Source organism: Trichosurus vulpecula, chromosome 2 (assembly GCF_011100635.1).
Source record: "Trichosurus vulpecula isolate mTriVul1 chromosome 2, mTriVul1.pri, whole genome shotgun sequence".
NCBI lineage: Eukaryota > Metazoa > Chordata > Mammalia > Diprotodontia > Phalangeridae > Trichosurus > Trichosurus vulpecula.
Window position 1 is genome coordinate 106,926,862 of NC_050574.1, and position 20,032 is coordinate 106,946,893.

At 40.8% G+C, this 20,032-nt stretch overlaps 1 protein-coding gene across 2 annotated transcripts in view; it reads left to right on the forward strand.

Annotated features, from left to right (window-relative positions):
- ME3 (malic enzyme 3) overlaps positions 1–20,032 on the forward strand; it is a 316,892-nt gene that overhangs the window by 149,372 nt on the left and 147,488 nt on the right. For both annotated transcript variants that reach the window (XM_036747311.1, XM_036747312.1), the window contains 2 exons: positions 7,156–7,289; positions 8,330–8,479. In XM_036747311.1, coding sequence (XP_036603206.1) covers positions 7,156–7,289; positions 8,330–8,479 — 284 coding nt within the window. The remainder of the gene's footprint in view (positions 1–7,155; positions 7,290–8,329; positions 8,480–20,032) is intronic.

The window sequence follows — 20,032 nt, forward strand, 5'->3', positions numbered from 1 at the left end:
GGTGAGCTCCCTGACCACTGGGTCCCTATTTTGCCCTTTCTTTGTATCCCCAGATCTTAGCAGTGTGTCTGGCACATGGTAAAAAGTGCTTAATAAATATTTCTGACTGGCTGTCTTAGTCATTGGTCCTGACTGGAGAGAAGAGAATAGATAAGCCTTTGTCTAAATGAGAATTACTTTATTTTTTTGGTGAGGCAATCGGGTTAAGTGACTTGCCCAGGGTCACACAGCTAGTAAGTATCAAGAATTACTTTAGCTTTCTTTGTCTTTCAAAGTCACAGAATTCAAGTTCTCACAACATCTCACAAGCCCCTTCTAGAAACCCAGAATCTTATAGTCGGAAGGGACTTCATATAGCATCTATTCCACTCCTTGCAGAAACAGTGATTCCTCTCTACAGTGTGCTTAACAAGGTGTCATTCAGACCTCCAAGGATGAGAAATTGACTGATGAGTTCATTGTTGTATTGTTCTGCTTAGCTCAAGGCATAGGCATCTTAACATTGGTATTATATGTCTTCTTACATAGCGTGTTCAACTAAATACATGTTCATTTAGGTCCTACTATGGACAAGATGATTCAGTGGATAGAGTGCTGGGCTTGGAGTCAGGAAGACCTGACTTCAAATCCAGCCTCAGACACTTACTAACTGTGTGACCTTGGACAAGTCACTTAACCTCTCTTTGCCTATGAGGCAGCTAGATGGCTCATTGTATAGAAAGCTGCGCTCAGAGTCAGGAAGACCTAAGTTCAAATATGACCTCAAACACTTACTAGCTTTGTGACCCTGGACAAGTCACTTAACCTCTGTTTGTCTTAATCCACTGGAGAAGGAAATGGCAAACCATTCCAGTATCTTTGCCAAGAAAACCCCACAGACAGTATCGGTGTGCTATGGTCCACAGGGTCACAGAGAGTCAGACATGACTGAACAACAGCACAAAATGAGCAAGGCACTGGAGATACAAAGAGGGGGGAGGGAAGGAAATAAGTATCTATATAGTGCCTGTTCTCTGCTAAGCATATTACAAATATAATTTCATTTGATCCTCATACCAACCCTGGAAAGCAGGTGCTGTTAGTATCCCCACTGTTACAGATGAAGAAACTTGAGGCAGGCAGAGGTTAAGTGACTTACCCATAGAGTCACTTAGCTAATAAGTGCCCCTACATTACTTACTCTCTCTTTCCCTTTCTTTCTCTGTGTGTGTATACATGTGTGTATATAAATATATATAATGTATACATACATATAAAATATATATTATATACATTTATTATATATTATAATAGTTCAATAGCTAAAATTCAAGTAAGACTTTCAGATTTGCCAAGCTTTAACCTGCCTCCAAAGGCAAAGAGGAAACAACCCTTTAGTTTTGAAGGGCCCTAAATGAGTCCTAGAGGGGCAATGGGTTGTTGTGGGTAGAGAGTCAGCCTCAGTTAGGACACTGTAGGACCATTCAAGTGCCACCTTTAACACATGCTGGCTATGTGATCCTGGGCAAGTCACTTAATCTTTCAGTGGCCAGGACAACATTCTAAAACTCTCAGCTATAGGTGGGTTGCTTATCTCCACCCCTAAGCTCCTCAGAATTAGTCTTGATCTTGGCAATGCCCCATTTTGACACTCTTAGAGATTTAGCCTCATTTGCAGAGGGGAAGATTTCCATATAAGGTCCTTAACATAGCCTAGACTTGATACAGTTGATAAAGTCACAGAGGCATGAGCTGGAAATTAATTTACAAAGCTCTCTGGTGATAAATCGAGCATTTGTGTTAGAATTCATGGTTAGTCACTCAATGAGTATTTGCTGGGTTTCTCCCCCTGAGGGGCAGGTGCTACATAAAGGTACATGAAGTGCTACATAAAAGTATGGAAACAGTTGTCACATCAATACATGCATCTAACTTGACTAAGGAGGCACCACAGCTGCCCTCGAGATCGGGGAGCTGAGGTTCTCCCCAAATCAGCTTCAGTGCAGAAAGAAGCCCCTGGATTTTTTTTTAATGCCAAAATCACCAGTCATTAAACAGTTTCAGTTTTTCTTCCAAGTACAAAAGGAGTTGGTGGCAGTCATCCAAGAATAACAATTAGCCCTCCAGAAGGCAGTGAGTAATTATTAAAAGCCACAATGGCAGCTAACAAGAATGATGTCATAATTAGATCCGTGGGCTTAATAGGGATCCCCAGGGTCCCATCCTAGGCAGTCAAGTTCTTGAGAAAGGCAAAGAACAGTTGAGCTGCTTAATGATATTTTTTGAAAGTGCCCACTCTATGGGGGCAGTGTCCCCATACAGAAGGATTAGGGGACAAATATTATTCCCAAGTGGAGGAGCTGGGTGGGGGCCAGCACCCAGGGATTTATGAACTAATGACTTTGAACCCAGACAATGCAAAAAAAAGGGTTTCTAAGTCATCTTATATCTGTAAGAATTCTTAGCAATCTATCTTGCCTATACCTCTAGCTATTTTCCTGGCTGAAATGCTTTGAAATTTTCCAGATTTTAGGTAATGTTTATTTTCTAGAAGTATAGAAAGACCTTGAATTAATCATGATTCATGTGGAGTAGGCTGCAGATCTGGTATTCCTAACCTAAGAGTTCCTGGAATAGATTTCAGAGGGTCTCTGAAGTTGGATGGGGGAAAAATTTACATCTTTATTTTGACAAACTTCTGACTAAAATTTGGCACTTATTTATATTATTTAGAAACATGATTTTGGATCTTAGGATTCATCAGATTACTGATGGGGTCCAGGACACACAAAAAGGTTAAGAACCGTGTTTTAGATAGACAAGCAACATGGTGTGGAGGAAACAAAACTGGATTTGTGCCTGGATTTTTTAATTTGTATTCAAATCCCAACTCTACTATTTATGTTATATTGTATGATCATCTAGGCTTTTATGTAAAATGGGGGAGTTAGACTAGATATTCTCTAAGGTTCTATCTATTTCTGAATCCTATGACCTTGGGGGTTTCCTAACCCTTTTCTAGCCCTTCTCCTCAACATTCAAGAATTCACACATACCTACAATTAATTAAATTCCACAAACATTAATTAAACCTCTACTTGCAATGTTAGAAGGTTAGATGTACTTGCTAGACTTGAGAGTTAGGATTGTTTTAGTCTTTGTCCTTTTTTCTCCAGCATCAAGCATTAGTACTTAATAAATGCCTATTCATTGATTGATTGCAGAAAAGCAAAAGGAACTAGGGAGTTGTAATGCAAGGAGGCAGATATGACTTTATAAATATCACTGAAACTTGATGTGATGAGACCCATGGCTGGACTGCCTTATTCAAAATAAACAATGTAGGTAAAAGGTGAAAGGTAACATTTTATATCAAAAAGAACATATCATGTGGAGAAATCTTGGAACAGAATGGGGAATATATAGTAGAAAGTATTTTAGCAAAGATTAATAACAAAGGCAGAAATTGATTTTTTTTTGCATTAGACTATACTGCAGTCCACTTTGGCAGAAAGAGAAAATAGGTGAGGAATAGATGGAACAAATCACAAGCCTGGCACAGAAAAATGCTGTAGTAATTATGAGAGCCCAGTAGACAGCTGTAGAAATTTTCTCTGCTAAAAGTAAGGAGCATAATAGCTTCTTGACTTACCTTAACGATAACTTCATCCTTCAGAAGGGGAAGGACCAACAAGGAAACCATATTGCTGAAGTGGAAATAATAGATATCATGGCAGAGGGCTCCCCTCTGGGGAGAAGTGATCAGTCTCTCTTAGAGTTTGTAATATAGAAAGAGAAGAAAACTATAGATAGATATAGCTATATCTATCTGTATGTATATATGTGTGTATGCATCTATATATACGTATATATATATATATATATACACGTATATAGATACATACACACATATATATCTGACATACTATATAGTTTGGGAGAGAAGATTTCAGTGACTTCAAAGGGAGAATAGGTAGAAATTCCATAGAGAAAGTCAGTCCAGAAATATTAAGGAGCTCTTAAGAATAAAATTTGGAAGACAGAAAGAGAAACTGTTATAATGAGGAGGGAAAGGGGCAGTTTTCTTAAGCAACTGATATGAATGCACAGGGAATTCCCAAGCCAAGCTAGATTTGAGAGGATAGAAGCAAGAACTGGTAACAGAGGATGAATACAGATGTGTGGCACTATGCAGTAGGAAGATTGTCTGGAGTTGCCTATAAAGTGAAACTCTTTAAACTCTTCTATTTAGCTTTTAAAGCCCTATACAGCTTGGCTTCAATTTATCTCTCCATCCTCATTGAACATCATTTCCCCTTCCCTCATTATGTAATCCAGCCACACTGTTCTCTCTTTTATTCATTGAAAACACTCCCATGTCAGTTTCTGGGCTTTTGCACTGGCTATCTCCCATACCTGGAATGCTTTCCCTTCTTACCTCCACTCCTAGAGAGCCCCTTTCTTTCCTTTAAGATTCAGTTCAAACATCATCTTCAGCATGAAGCCTTTTCTGAGCCCCTCAGCTGCTAGTTTCCTTTCTGCTAAACTACCCTGTATTTAACTACTTTCTATATATTTGTATTTATTAACTTTTTATTTATGTTGTATATGGTTTTATATATACTTATCATCTCCTCCATTAGAATGTAAACTCATTTTGAGTAGGGATTGTTTCTTTATACTTGTGATCTCTGTGACCCCTGTGATACCTGGCACATAGTAGGTGCTTAATAAATATTTATTTATTTGATAATTCTCTGGTTCTGGAATCAGAACTGGTTGAATAATCAGACCTAATAAGTATTCATTAATGGTTTGATGTCGGCTTGGAAGGAGGCTTCCAATGTTGTACTCAGGGGTCTGAGCTTAGCGGTGTTTTATTTTTATTGATGACTTGGAAAAATATAGATGGCTTGCAAACACCTCCCCCCCACCCATGTACTATGTTCTTGCAATCAAGTGGCCCTTGCCTCTTTGCTATTCCTCAACGAGGACACTCCAGCTCTTGACTCTGGCTGTCCCACATGCCTGGAATGCCCTTTCTCCTCCTCCCCACCTCCTCACTTACCTGTCTTCATTTAAGGCCTAGCTAAAAATCCTTTCTTCTGTAGGAAGTCTTTTCCATTTCCCCGTAGCTTCTTCCCTCTGTCAATTATCTCCAACTTATCGTGTATTTGTCTCTTTTGTATATAGTTGTTTACATGTTGTCTCCCCATTGGACTACGAGCTCTTTGAAAGCAAAGATTGTCTTCTGCCTTTCTTTGTATCCCCAGTGCTTAGCATAGTGTCTGTGCATAGTGGACTCATAATGAATATGTATTGACAGACTGACTGGCTGGCATCCTTATCAGATTTGCAGAGGGGAAGGCTAACTAATACACTGAATAGTAGTCAGGACTAATACTGAAAGTGATTTATTGGGAGAACCATGGGGACCAAATCAGAGTCCAATCCCCTGTGTTGAGTGTTCATGTCCCACCAAATCTCCCACCTCCTGAGGGGAGTGCTGGTCCAAGACTCCTCCTGCATTGCTCTTCTCATTTTTCATACCAGCTCCACCTACACAATCCTCAAATCTAAGAACTAGAAAAAATCTCACAGGCTACCTAGTTCAACTCATGCCTACCCAATATATACCCAACAAATAGCCTTCTAGATCTTCCTTTAATACCCCAGAGAGGGGGAGCAGCTCCTTCCTGAGGCAGCCTCTTCTGCTCTTGTTCTAATCGTTGGGGCTGTTGTGTGCTCTTTGCCTCATGCCTAGAATTGTTTCTCTGTTCCTCCCACTCATCGCTTCTTGTTCTCTGCTCTAAGGCCAAGCAAACCCAGCCTAAGCCTCCTTTCGGGTGATAGTTTTTCAAACACTTGAAAACAACTATCAAGTCTTGGGATCAAATTCTGACTCTGATACTAATAGTTCTGTGACCATAGGCAAGTCACTTAACCTCCAGAGGGTTGGACTTGACAACTTCTAAGGTCTCTTCCCATTCTAAATCTAGGATCCTTTGTCTCCTCTAAGTGTTTTTGTCTTCAGGGGGTTGGGGGACTGAAGAAGCCTGGAGCTTTTCTCCTCCCCCATCCCCACCTTTACCCTCTTCCCGGTAATTTCATCTCAGGAGATTTCTACCACTAAGCTTCCAGATGCTCAGATCCCCAAGTCCAAATTGGTTCTCTGGTTTAATAGAAGCTCCACAAGGCATAACCAACTCAACCAATGTAAACACTTCCATCACACTTAGTGGACTTGCCTTTGAGGTATCCAGGCCTTCTTTACACCTCTGATTGATTAGTGTGTTCTCACCTGATAAAGGTATCTGAGCTAAGTGGGGTGATTGATTTACTAAGTCGGCCCCCACCCTTACACACCTAAACAAGCAAAAGCAAATCTAAAGAAATCTTTTTATTGCCCGTAGCATTTTTGCCAGTCTAATTTCCCTGTATGTTTTAGTGCTCTTGGCATAGTTCTTAGAAGACTGTGTTCTTTTTTACTTTATATCCTCACTTGCCTTTTTGTCTGTCTTTTGAAAACTTGAGTTTATTGTTGACTCCCCTCTGCCTAAGACTTCATAGCCTGCAAACAGGAAAGTCAGACCGCATAGAATCATAAGATTTGGAAAACATCTCCTCTGGCCCCCTCATTTTTCAAATGAGGTACAGAGAAAGGAAGTGACTTGGCCAAGGCCACCCAGGCTAGAAGCAGAGCTGAGAAACCCAGGTACTCCAACTCAAAATTAATTGCTCTTTCCCCTATGTGAAGCCCTCTCTATTTAGTGCTACTTCCCAGCTGTATAGAGGGAAGTTATTGACCACTCACAACATGGTGTAGTGAAGAGAGAGAGCTGGATTTGGACCCAGGAAGGCCTGAATTCAAATCTTGCCTCTGACATAAAATGGCTATATGACCCAGGGCAAGTCATTTAACCTCTCAATGTTCCAGGAAAATCTTAAAACCCCAGATTTCAGAGAAAAGGTCATCTACATTGGGAGAAGCTCCCCACTAGCAATTTCATACACCAGTGAAAGCACAAGTCCAGTTTTTAAATAGCGAGATCGAGAGAGAGAGAGAGAGAGAGAGAGAGAGAGAGAGAGAGAGAAAGAGAGATCTTGATATGTTCTTATGCTTTTTGGCTCCTTGTTCATGTGTTTATGTGTGTGTTTTTTCTTTCATCTTCCTAGGGAATGGCGTTTACACTGGAAGAAAGGCTGCAGCTTGGCATCCATGGCCTAATACCTCCTTGCTTCTTGAGCCAAGATGTCCAGCTCCTCCGGGTGATGAGATACTATGAGAAACAGCCCAGTGATCTGGACAAGTATGTAGAGAATGTCCTTGCTGTTAACTCTTTCCCCCACCCCCAGCCCTTCTAATTCTACAACCTGAGTTTTTCAATTTAAGAAGCATTTATTCAGCACCTCCTACATTAAGGGTAGGAGTGAAGACAGACGGATAACTTGCTCTCAAGGGTCTTATGATTTCCTAGAAAGACCAGGCATTACATGAGTCAGTCGTAGAAGCTCAGATTTTGAAGGAATCTCCATCCAGTGACTGACCAACAATCCGCTCTTTAGTGTACCTGACAAGAGGTCATCCAGCCTTCCCTTGAAGACTTCCTGGGGTAGGGAGCTCACTATTTACTGAGGTGGTCCATTCCAATTTGGGACAACTATAATTTGTTAGAAAACATTTTACTTAGATGAAACCAACATCCGCCTCTCTGTTCCCGTTCCTCCTAACTCTGACCCTGGACTCCAGGGGGTATACCAACAGAGAGCTTAGAACCAGTGCTAACATGTACTGTTGTGACATGGGTAAAGTTTCTCCTTTTTTTAGGACTCCTCCCCATTTGAGGGGCCCGATGACATATTACCCTTTCCTCTTTTCTCTCTGAGTTGGAAACTTGCTCTTAGTAAGGGATCTGATGTTATTTTCACCTGAATATACATTTGTCAGTGTGCTAACACCCCAAGGGGGTATTTGGATTTCAAGGCTCCTCTGTAGTTGTGGAAGGAAAGGGTTTGAAAACCTTTTGTAATGGGAGAGCTCACTGATAAAAGTGCCTAATGAGGAAATTCAGGCATTGGTAGTAGGTAATAAAGGTATTATTTGGGGGGAGAGCACCCTGAAATTATCATGTGGGTGGCTATTTCCTCTGCCTGTGCCTGATGTTAACCCAACTCAAAAAAGGAAGCTTCAGTTTTCCCACAGAAACTGCCCCCCTTTTTTCCACTACCACATATAACCAAAAGTTTGATGTTCTTTTGACATTCCCTGTGGGCTCTACCATGACCATCCATAGTGGAGACTATGTGGACTCTAACAACTGCCTCGGATTCTCTCTCTCCCCCTTTTAAGGTACATCATCCTCATGACACTCCAAGACAGGAATGAGAAACTTTTCTACCGAGTACTTACATCAGATGTGGAGAAGTTCATGCCCATCGTCTATACACCCACGGTGGGGCTGGCATGTCAGCAGTATGGCCTGACCTTCCGTAGGCCACGGTGAGTGGAATGAATGCACACAAGGGAATGCATTCATAGAGAATGTCTATGGCCTGGCAGTGGTCACAAACATATGAAGGTGACAGCAAGAGACAGTACCAACCCACCTTGTAATTCAGACACAGGATGGTCTCTCCCTTCCTTCTCTTTTCCTCTCTTTCTTCTTCTCTCTGTCTCCCTCTCCCTCTCTTCCATTTTTATACTCTCTTCTTCATTCCATTTTTTCCTAATATAAAAGTACGCTACATTTAGAGTCAGAGAGCTCGAGTCTGAATCTCGATTCTGCCGCTCACTAGCAATGTGACTCCAGGCAAGGCACTAACTTTTCTGGGGCTCAGTTTCCTCATTGTGAAATGAATGAATCGAACCAGTTGGTTTCTGAGGTCCATTCTGGCTTAACATCTACAATGTTGTGATATTTTGCTCTCCTCTCATAAACATGTGTATACAGATACAGATACTTCTATCTAAAAGTAGATTTATATTTTATAAAAATAATATTATATGTTCTTGTCCGGGAGGTGGCACATGGATAGAGCCCTAGACTTGAAGTCAGAAAGACCTAAATTCAAATCCGGCATCTGACACTTAGTATCTGTGTGATCCTGGGCAAGTCTTTAACCTCTCAGCCCCAAGTTTCCTCATCTGTAAAATGGAGATAAGAATACTTACTAACTTCTAAGGTTGTTGTGAGGACCAAATAAGATAACATATGTAAAGAGTTTTGTAAACCTTATAGTGCAATGTAAGCAGTAGTTATCATCATCACCATTTCTGTGACTTTCTGTACTTTCAAGTCATATAGGTACTCCCTCTACCTCTACTGTTCACAACCCTTCTGTGCCTTCATAAATATTCTCATAAGTTGCTAAAGCCCCCAAGTTTCTTGCCAATGGCCAACCTTCTGGCTATGAGCCTCTCTGAATTTAATTATGCTATTCTTTGAATGAAAGTTACACAGTGCATTACTAGACCCAAAACAGAAGCCTTTTCAGCTCAGTAGTCTAGCCAGAACTAACACAACTTTCAAGAAGTGAAAGTCACCTGAACACCTTTAATGGTGGGTACTTCTTCAATATCCTAAAAAAAAAAGTATTGATCTTTATCTTGTTAAAATTACTTATATGCACAAACTCACAATAGGATGGGGGGGGTCTGCGGGTGTTGTATGTACACAATATATACATATAGACAATCACATACACACCTGCATATGTACACATAAATTATATATAAAATGAACCAAACTCATCCAGTCCAGATCTGCCTAGTGAGTCTTAGTTTGCCAACCCCTGATCTAGTGTATAGAACTGTGTGTGTGTGTGTGTGTGTATACATACATATGTGTGTACATATATAAGTGTGTATATGTATAGACACACTCACACCTAAGTACAGGGGCATGTGTCCTCCAGGACAGCTAGATGGCACAGTAGGTAGAACACTGGGCTTGGAATCAGGAAGACTCATCTTTCCAACTTCAAATGTGACCTCAGAAACTTACTGGCTGTGTGACCCTTGGCAAGTCACTTAACTCGTTTGCCTCAGTTTCCTCATCTGTAAAATGGCTAGAGAAAGAAATGGCAAACCACTCCAGTATCTTTGCCAAGAAAACCCCAAATAGGGTCACGGAGAGTTAGACATGACTGAAAAACAACTGAAAAAAATGTGTCCTCCCTCAGGAACAGTTGCTTTATAGGAGCTCTAAGGAAAAGTGGCTGAGATAGCCCTGTACTACCTAGAGTACAGTGTTTGTGTAAGCCACCAAGTATAAGTGCCATCAGCTCCAGATGACTTCAGTTTGCTTAGGCCCTGGAAGAACTTTGAACCTTTAGGTCTCAAGCCACTTTTCAGTCTCTCTGCACATGTGTGAATAGGACCTGCCTTTTCCCTCTTACTGCCTCTGCTTTAGTTTCTGTGTAGTCTAAGGATATGATTTATTCCATGTAAATGAATCATTTGTATGGCTTGTTGCCCCTGTTCCCCCAGGATTTCAATCTCCTTCTCAACTTTGAGATATCAGAAAGGATTACTCATTTGTGTATAGATTAAATTACATTTACTAAAGAAAATTGAAATCTAAGAGCTACAGGGTTAAAATTCACTTTGTCTTTAGAAAGCCACTGGTTTGAGGAGTCCAAACTTTCTTGTGCTCTGCTTCTTATTATCATCACTGAGGCAAGTGGCTTTTATACCAAGAAGCTTGATCTCACAGTCACAAGGTGGAGCACATGTATGTAAAAGAGGTCAACATCCCACCAATATCTAATTCATCTTTATCTCATGGGGTGGATGGTGACTCTGTTGGGATGGCTTCCACTTCCTGGTCAATCTCTAGAAAAAAGTTGTGGTGTGATTCTCCAGCAGGCAGGTCACTCCCAAGTTCTACAATCAAGCAGCCTCAGCATCTTCTCCCTTTGGTTATCACGACATACACCACCTCCTAGGAGCTCCCAGCTCAGCAAGCCACCATCCACCATTTCCTCTTTCTCACTGGCTTCCGGAGTCTTGGCAGCACAGTCAGGTACATGTGTTTGTCATGACTGGTGTGGGGGTATTCTCACTGAAACCACCCCACACACACCCCAGAAGAGCAAGACATAGAGTCTTCTGACCAAATGAGTGAGCATTCCCATTAATAGAGGAACAGGTGCAAAAGTACAATGCCACTCATTCAAAATTCCTGCTAGAGTTGCCAAGATCTCTTGATCCTCCTACTTGGTCCTTTACAATATGCAGGGACTTTTCCTTACCCCGACTACCACCTTTCCTTTGTATTTAAAGAAGAAGAAAGAGGATGCACAGGGTACCTGGGGCTGCTAAGGAGCTGTCAAAACTGCTGCTACATAGCATATGTGAACACAAGTTATAATTATGCATTTCTATAGTTCTGTGGAGAAATATTACATTGTATGCACAAGTATGCAGCTTTTTATCATTAGTGATTACAGATGTGGGAAATCTTTCAAACAGAAAAAATTGTGGAGTTTAAAAGGATTTGGAGACCCAGCTCCACATTTTTCTTTTATTATATAAAGTTGTCTGCAGTTCACAATGAGTCTCATGGGCTAATTCATTCAACATTCATTCTCCAAACATTAATTTAGCCTCTAGTCTTTGCAAGGCAGTGTGTTAGGCACTGAAAGGGATACAGAGCTGAATAAGACACAGTCTCTGCTTTCAAGAAGCTTATCATTTAATAAGAAAAGTAACATAAATACAAAAAATAGAGACAATGTAAATAGATCGTGGTAAGTTATGAGAAAGGAACCATGTGTTACAAGAGCTGAGGAAGGGCAAGGACAGAATGTGCGGGATGAAGGTGGGCCGGGGGCTGGCACCATGTTCTTGTTGCCTCTTCTGTTTTGTTCCCAATTCCACTGTTTTTCCTTTGTGGAGCAACAGACCCTTTTCTTTATGCCGCAGATTCTTGGAATGGGCACCTTCCTTTACCTCATAAAGAAGACAGCTTTATACTACTCCAGGGGCAGGCAGGGGTGTTTGCACGCTGGCTCGTGTTGTACCATTGCAAAGATGTTCAGCTGCTGAATGTAGCCTGGTTGCATTCTTGGCTTCAGACCTATTGTTTTTAGCAGGAAAGAGGAAATCTTAATACCTTGTTCACAGGTTTTTTTTTAATTGAAAATCTATACTGACAGTGAAATTGGGAAGCTACAAGCTCACATTACCTTTTTTTTTTTTAATAATATACAGTTTCCTCTTTATTCGCAAATTTCAAGCAAGAAACATTTCTCCTTTATCCTTGTGTTGTGAACTTGGAGTCAGAATGCTTAGGTTCAAGCCCCGGCTCTTCTATTAATAGGTGTGTATGACCTTGAGCAAATCATTTAAGCTCTCTGAGCCTCAGTTTACCCATTTGCAAAAATGGGAATAATAATACTTGCACTGCCTCCCTTACAAAGTTGTGGTGATTGTCACATGAGTTGGTATATATCTTAACCTTTAACCTGGGGTCCAGGACCTTTTTAAATATAAATTTTGATAACTGGATTTCAATATAATTGATTTTCTTTGTAATCCTATGTATTTTATTTCATCCATTTAAAAATGCTATTCTAAGAAAAGGTCAAATAGGATTGATCAGGCTGCCAGAGGGCTTCATGACAAGGTTAAGAACTCCTGGCATATATGTAAGAATTCTAGAGTTGTAAAGTATTATATAAATAAAAGCTATGATTGTTAATAATAAAATATAAGGTAAAGAAAAAGTCATGATATACTCACATTTTATTAATCAAAAGAAAATTGCAAAAGAAAACATATCATAAGTAATATCTTTTAACTGTAGGCATGAACTCAACTATTATTATTCAGCTGCAGAGTGATTTTTTTCCCTGACCTCTTTTATATTATTTTCTCTTAGCTTGAACTTCAGCCAATCCATTAGTTGAACTCCATCTGTCCACACTCATTCCTGTAGCTGCTGGAATACTGGCAGTCCCCAGGACCATATAGCAGCTTTCCACTAAACAGAACTATTTTATTTTGGTCCATGGCCTTGACAGCACTTTCTAGAGTTGTAGAATCTCAGGGATGGAAAGGTGCTCCAGGTTGTCTTGTCCAATCTGTAGCAGAGTGGAGAGAGCACTGGATTTGAAATCATTTGAATTCCATCACTGCTACTTACTACCAGCATGACCTTGGACTAGTCATCTACCTTTGAGGAGGGGAAGGGGAAGGGGAGGAAGAGAACATGCTTTTGCTAAGTACCTACTATGTGCCAGGCACCGTGATAACTAAGCACTTTATAAATAGTATCTCATTTGAAGTCTGGGCCTTCTTTTCCTTATCTGTATAATAAGGAGCTTGGCCTAGGTGAGCTCAAACATCCCTTCCAGCTTTAAATCTGTGGTGCTATGAAAAGGAATCCCGTTTATAAGATACTCAGCAAGTAGCCACAGGGCAGTTGGCCCATACTATAAGAAAAACATAATAATAACAATAGCATGCACATATACATACATGTAACATATAGTGTAGAGAGGGGGAAATTTGTCAGGATATCCCTTAAACAACTAACTCTGCCTGACTGAGAATTCTAGGTAAGCCCACTGGTTGGGGTTGTGAGCTGTTATTTTTTGGTATACAGACCTATAGACTACCTTTGAACCTAGGATATTAGTTGTGCCCCCACCCACTTAACCTGTGAATTAGTTAGGATTGTAGCCAAGATAGCTTTCAAGTTTACCTCCACCCTTCAGGTTAACTTGTAATTAGCAGCGAATCCCATCCTCTTAGGAATGGAATTCAAGTAACTCAGCTTTGGAAATATACCCAGATCAGTATCAGAGACTTCTCACAGAACAAAAAATAGCCCATACTTTAATAGAAATATTAAAATAATAGCAGCTCACATATAATGCATTGTGGTTTACAAAACTCTTCCTTCACAACTCCATGAGGGTTAATAGTTCAAATATTATTCTCCCATTTGATGGGTGAGAAATCAAACACTTGCTTATATTTACACAGATAATACTAGAACCAGGACTCCAGACTTCTTGTTCCATGTCCATTGTTCTTTGCTTTTCTTTGATTCCTCTCCACTTAAATATGTCCCTGTCATTCCAAGCAAGGAAAGAGGGGTAGGGAGCAGGATAAACTGAGGTTAGAAGTAAAAACATATTGTCTCTGTGGGTATTTGGGAAGGAAAGAAAACCAAGAAATATTCTCTTCTGCTTTATCAAGCTGAGTGCTAATTAGATCAAGTTTTCACATGAGCTAAATGTTAATTAAAATAATAGAATTTCAGAGAAATGTATGAGTAAATTTGATTTATGATTCCACAAAGGTTTGTAACAAATACACCAACTGTGTTGACAAAGAATTTTGACCTTCCGTGGGCTGTTCATAAGACTTTTTAGAAAGAGGGAGATGGCCTTTAAGTAGGGAAGGTTGCCATTGAACCATCAGACTGACGTATTGTCCTAGATTCTTAGGGCAGGAAAGAATCATGTTGATGTATGCAATCCACTCCCCTGCCTTTTGGCAGAATTCTTTCTTAATTCCTCCATTTTAAAACCTTTTTCCAAGAAATAGTTTTTTCTCTATTTTTTAAAAGTTTACTTAACCTCCCTTTTGGGGGGATCGATATTATGATTCTTAACAGGTCTGCTTTGGAGAAGGCTTTTCATTGACCAAAGTCACATGGTCACAGAATCTTAGATTTAGGACCTCAGAGACCACCGAACCCAGCCCATAGCTGACCAGGGATCCCCTTTATGCCATAACTTATTAAGCTCATCCAGCCTTTAATTAGAGACTTCCTGCCAGTGATAGGCTGTTCCATTTTTAGATCATTCTAATTGTAAGTTGTTATTTTTCCTGACATCAAGACTCAATTTTCTTGCCTGTAACTTTGGACCATTGCTCCTAGTTCTGCCCTTTAGGCTAAAAAGAACAAATCTAATCCTTTTTCCATGTGACAGCTCTTCAAAACAAAAGCCCTTGTAAACAGCTAGAATGTCCTGCCCTTTCTTTCTTTCAGGCTAACCCAAGGGCGAGGAATCTGTGGCCTCAAGGCCACTTGAGGACCTAAACAGCCACAGGTTCCCCACCCCTGGGCTAACCGTCAATCAATCTGAAGCATTTGTTAAGCTCCTACTATGTGCAGGGCCCAGTGCTAAGCCCTGGGGATACAAACAAAAACAAAAATAATCCCTGTCCTCAAGAAACTCACATTCTAATAATGGAGAGAACATGCAGACAACTGTATACATATAAGATGTACAGAGTAGATTAGTGAGTCAGTCAGTAGGCATTTATTAAACACCTTCTGTATTCTAGGTACCGAACTAAGTACAAAGGAAGACAAAAGATGGTCCCTACTCTCCAAGGAGCTCACACCAGGGTAGACAACATGCAAACCACTATGTCCAGATAAGCTATATACAGACTAAATTGGAGATAACAGAAAAGTTATCTAATGGAGAAGACACTGCCATTAAGGGGTCTGGGGAAGGCTTCTTGCAGAAGGTGAGATCTGAGCTGAATGTTGAAGTTCCTTCAACTGAGGCTCATGTAATAGGAACTCAGGTCCCTTCACCATTTTGGTTGCTGTCTTCTGGTCACTCTCTAGCTTGTCAATATCCTTTCTAAACTTTGGCACACCAAACTGAGCTCAGTATTCCAGGTACATTCCAACCTGCTTAAGAAATGGCTCTTTAAGGTTTACAGTTTCTTTATAACCACCCTGTGAGGTAGGGGTGTGTGTGTGTGTGTGTGCGCGCGCGCGCGCGTGCGCGCACACACACTAGTATAGGGAAGGAGGGATGATACAGCTATGAAATCAGGTCCAGCCTATTACAGTCATGTTAACTGAACTTCTTTTTATTTTGTGCCCTGGTATAGACTGTTATCCTGTTATCACAGCAGTGATGGTACTCAGAAATAACTCAGAAAACTGAACAGTGAGTACTAGGTCAACCATTACAGATGGCAACCTATTTCTATGGTCCAAAAATTCCATTTCTAGTGGCCAGTCTTCTGGTGGTGAGCCTCTCTGAACATAGCAAGGCTGGTCCTCAGACAACAGAAAAACACTCTATCTCAGGACCCTAACTCAAAGCCTTTCCTTCTTTGGACCTATTGATGTGTAGGCTCTGATAGCAGAGCCTTTGAGAACCCAGACATCCCTACAGTCTAATGAGTCTTTGGAATAGGACTTTAGCAAGGGGTTTCTAGATGAGCATAATTTAAATTCTGCAGTCTGCACTTGCATTAGGTTATTGGAGTTTAGATGAAAAGAACTCCAGACTTGGAGATAAAATGGATTTCAAGTCCTAGCTTTGTCACTTATTTTGGCCACCTCATTTAATCTTTCTGAGTCCAGGTTCTTCATTTTTGTTAAATGGAGAAAGTAATTATCACACTATTTTTATCAAAAATATTGTATGTGAAAGTGTTCTACAACTTTAAAGAACTACATAACTGTAAGGTATCATTTTTGACTCAGAATCACCAAATTTCATAGTTGGAAATTACCTCAGCAACCATCTGCTCCAACCCATGCCCCAAATGAATCCTCATTCTAACATCCCTACCGAGTAGCTATCTATCCAGTCTGTCCTTGAAGACCTCCGGTGGTGGCGAGAATGAACCCGCTACCTCTGAGGGCTGCCCTGTACTATTCCCCTTCTGGACAGATTGAATGTTTAGGAAATTTCTGACATCAAGCCTAAATTTAACTTTTTTTTGAGGCTTCCACCCCATGGCTCCTGGTTCTAACCACTGTTCTGCCAAAACGAACAAGACTAATTAATCATTCTTCCACACGCTAGCTCCTCAGACACTTGAAGACAGCTAACATGTCCTCTGTGAGTCTCTTTTTCTTTAGGCTAGAGTCATAGAGTGACAGGGCTGGAGGGAGCTTTAAAAGTCATGCAGTTTCCTCTGGACCCATGTGAACTCTACCGGACTCAAAAACTAGATATAGTAAAACATGGACTACTGACTACCTTGACCCTCACTTCCTGGAAGGCCAAGGGTGCTGTATTTCAGCCCTTCTTCAGGGCTGTCAGGTACTCTTAAGGAGAATTGGAGGTGTCTAGACTCTCAGCAAATGGCTCCAGCCTCCACTGGGGCTAGTCCTTCAATTGTAAGGATGGGTCCCTTGCATCCCAGTTCCATTTTACTAATAATCAGGTTAACTTTTTCTTTTCTTTCTTTTTTTTTGCAGGGGGGGGAAGGCAGAGCAATTGGGGTTAAGTGACTTGCCCAAACTCACACAGCTAGTAAGTGTGTCAAGTGTCTGAGGCCAGATTTGAACTCAGGTCCTCCTGACTCCACTCACTGAGTCACCTAGCTGCCCCAGATTAACTTTTTCAAAGAAATATTTGCTTCAAAGGTAAAAATAATCACAGTTTTACTCTCCCACCACATTGTACCACCTAGTCTATGTGAAGGGAAAGGGGAATAAGTTCACAGCTTTAGAGCACACAGTTCCAGTTCCAAGCCCAAATCTCCCTTTGGTGCCCTAGCTTTTCCCAGTTTCTGTGCTGGGCTGGCTGACTCCACCATCCTGTCTGCAATCCTGGCTCCAAGGTTGCCATGACTTGAACTCCTGGGTTCAGTGGGAGAGCACCACTGACACATAACACTGAAGACAAATAGCAGAGACCCCTGGTCCATTTCTCAGAAGCAAGGTCAAAGAGAGAGGTGGGAAGGTATTCCCCCCTTCTAATTCAGTTCAGGGTGATCGTCACCCTCTGGAAGCAGCAGGAAAATATGCAGGAAGGAAAGCAATTATCCCAGTCTGGTCAGTTTTTAAAGGTACAGCCTGTTCTTTCCACACAGCTAATCTCAGGATGCCATACTGACCCACATGGCATGAAAACACAGGATTCAAGGTGTCTCCATGTTAGACAATATCCATGTTCCCAAGGCAAGACCCTTGAGGAAACTGCGGCAGGCAGAGGTTAAGTGACTTGGCCAGGGTCACACAGCTAGTGTCAGAAACCAGACTTGAACTCAGGTCTGCCTTACTCTGGGCCTAGCACTCTATCTACTGCTGACTCTAGAGGCCAAGGGAAATTTCTTCAAAAACCCGTGTGTGTGTGTGTGTGTGTGTGTGTGTGTGTGTGTGTGTGTGTGTGTGCATGTGTGTCTGTGTCTGTCTGTTTGTGTCTTGAATAAGACCTTTGATTTCACTAGTACAGGGAGCTCCTAGTGAGGAAATTCACTGTACCAGATGTAGATCAGCACCTGCTCATCAACTTAAAGTCTTAGAGAATTTCCTGGAGTTCCCAGAAGTCAAGTGGTTTTCTCAGAGTACTGCCACCATGATGAATTAGAGATCAAATTTGAAACATGTTCTTTGTGATGCCAAAGCAAGTTCTCTGTTCTCTACAACCCATTATCTCTCAGACAGAGCCAGTCTTTCCTCAATTTTTATTTCTGGAATTTGTTTTTCCTCTCTGAGAGTATTTTCTATTGTCCCTAATGGGTTTGATTATGTTTGTTTCTAATTATTTCACAAATTTATCAAGGTTATTCATCTTAGTCATTTCCTCCAAGGTTCAGTTTGGTCCCTTGTATACCTCCATAAGTTGTCTACTGTTAATTTAAGTAACTGAGGATAATAGAGCTCTGAGATGCATGCCAATCCATTACAGTACTGGATCTTCCCCTTAATACCTACGTAACCTTGAGCACCTCACTGAAACAATATGAGCCTCATTTTCCTCACCTGCAAAATGATAAGGTTGGACTAAATGATTTGGAGGGTCCCTTCCCACCTTTGAGAGAATCTGTGGTCCTTTGACCACCCTTCAGACTTTGTGTAACGCATAGAATAATGGACTTGAAATCAGTAAGACCGACCTCTGACTTTGAATCTTGGCTCAAAAATTTGCTATGTGACCCTGGATAAGTCACTTAGCCTTTCTCTACTTCTTCTTACAACTGTAAAAATGCAAATAATAGTTTTGCATGTCTCACATAGATGTTTTAAGGCCCAAATGAGATAATATATAAAGTGCTTTGTAAACCTTAAAGAGCTCTAAAAACATTAGTTATGTTTACTTATTGGCATCCAGGTGACTCAGTGGATAGAATACTGGATTTAGAGTCAGAAAGACCTGAGTTCAAATTCTGTCTGAGATATTTACTAGTGGGCAGCTAGGTGGTGCAGTCAGTAGAGCACCTGCCCTGGAGTCAGGAGGACCTGAGTTCAAATCCTGCCTCAGACACTTGACACATGTACTAGCTGTGTGACCTTGGGCAAGTCACTTGACCCCAATTGCCTGCCCAAAAAAACCAAAACAAACAGATATTTACTAGCTGTCTAATCCCGGGCAAGTCACTTAATCTCTCTCTCTGCCTCAGTTTCCTAATTTGTAATATGGAGATAATAATAGCGCCTGCCCACCAAGGTGGTTATGAGGATAAAATAATAATAATAAATGTTTTGCAAACCTTAAGGTGCCATATAAACATTAGTAATTAATATTGTTGTTGTGATATATACATACACATATATATATATATGTATGTATATATATATATATATGTATATATGTGTGTGTGTGCGTGTGTGTGTATGTAATGGAATGACCACTGGACTAGAAGTTTGAAGACCTACATTCTCATCCCTGTGTGGTTACCAACTAGCTACGTGACCTAGAACAATCACTTGACCTCTCTGCCCCTCAGTCTTCTCATCTGTAAGGTGGGGATGATAAGGCTTGTGAGGCTTGTTGTGAGGATAGGCTGTGACAGGTCTTTGAAAAGAATATGGTGGCATTTAACTATTTGTGGGGTGGGTGCAGAAAGAATTGGTGATTTAGTTTAATTTGTTGACCTCTGAGGTCCTTTTAACTCTAAGCCAATGTAAATTGGATGTATTATGGTTCCATTTATCTTTAAGGCAGAACTTTTAATCCTCCACTGTATACTGGTACCATACACACTTTAAGACCAGCCAATCCATACCCTACTTCACGGACAAGAAAACTAACACCCAAAGATGACACACAAAGACATTGCATTGCTAGGTTGTGTCCACCACTCTTTCCGTGTTGTCCTACAGCTATC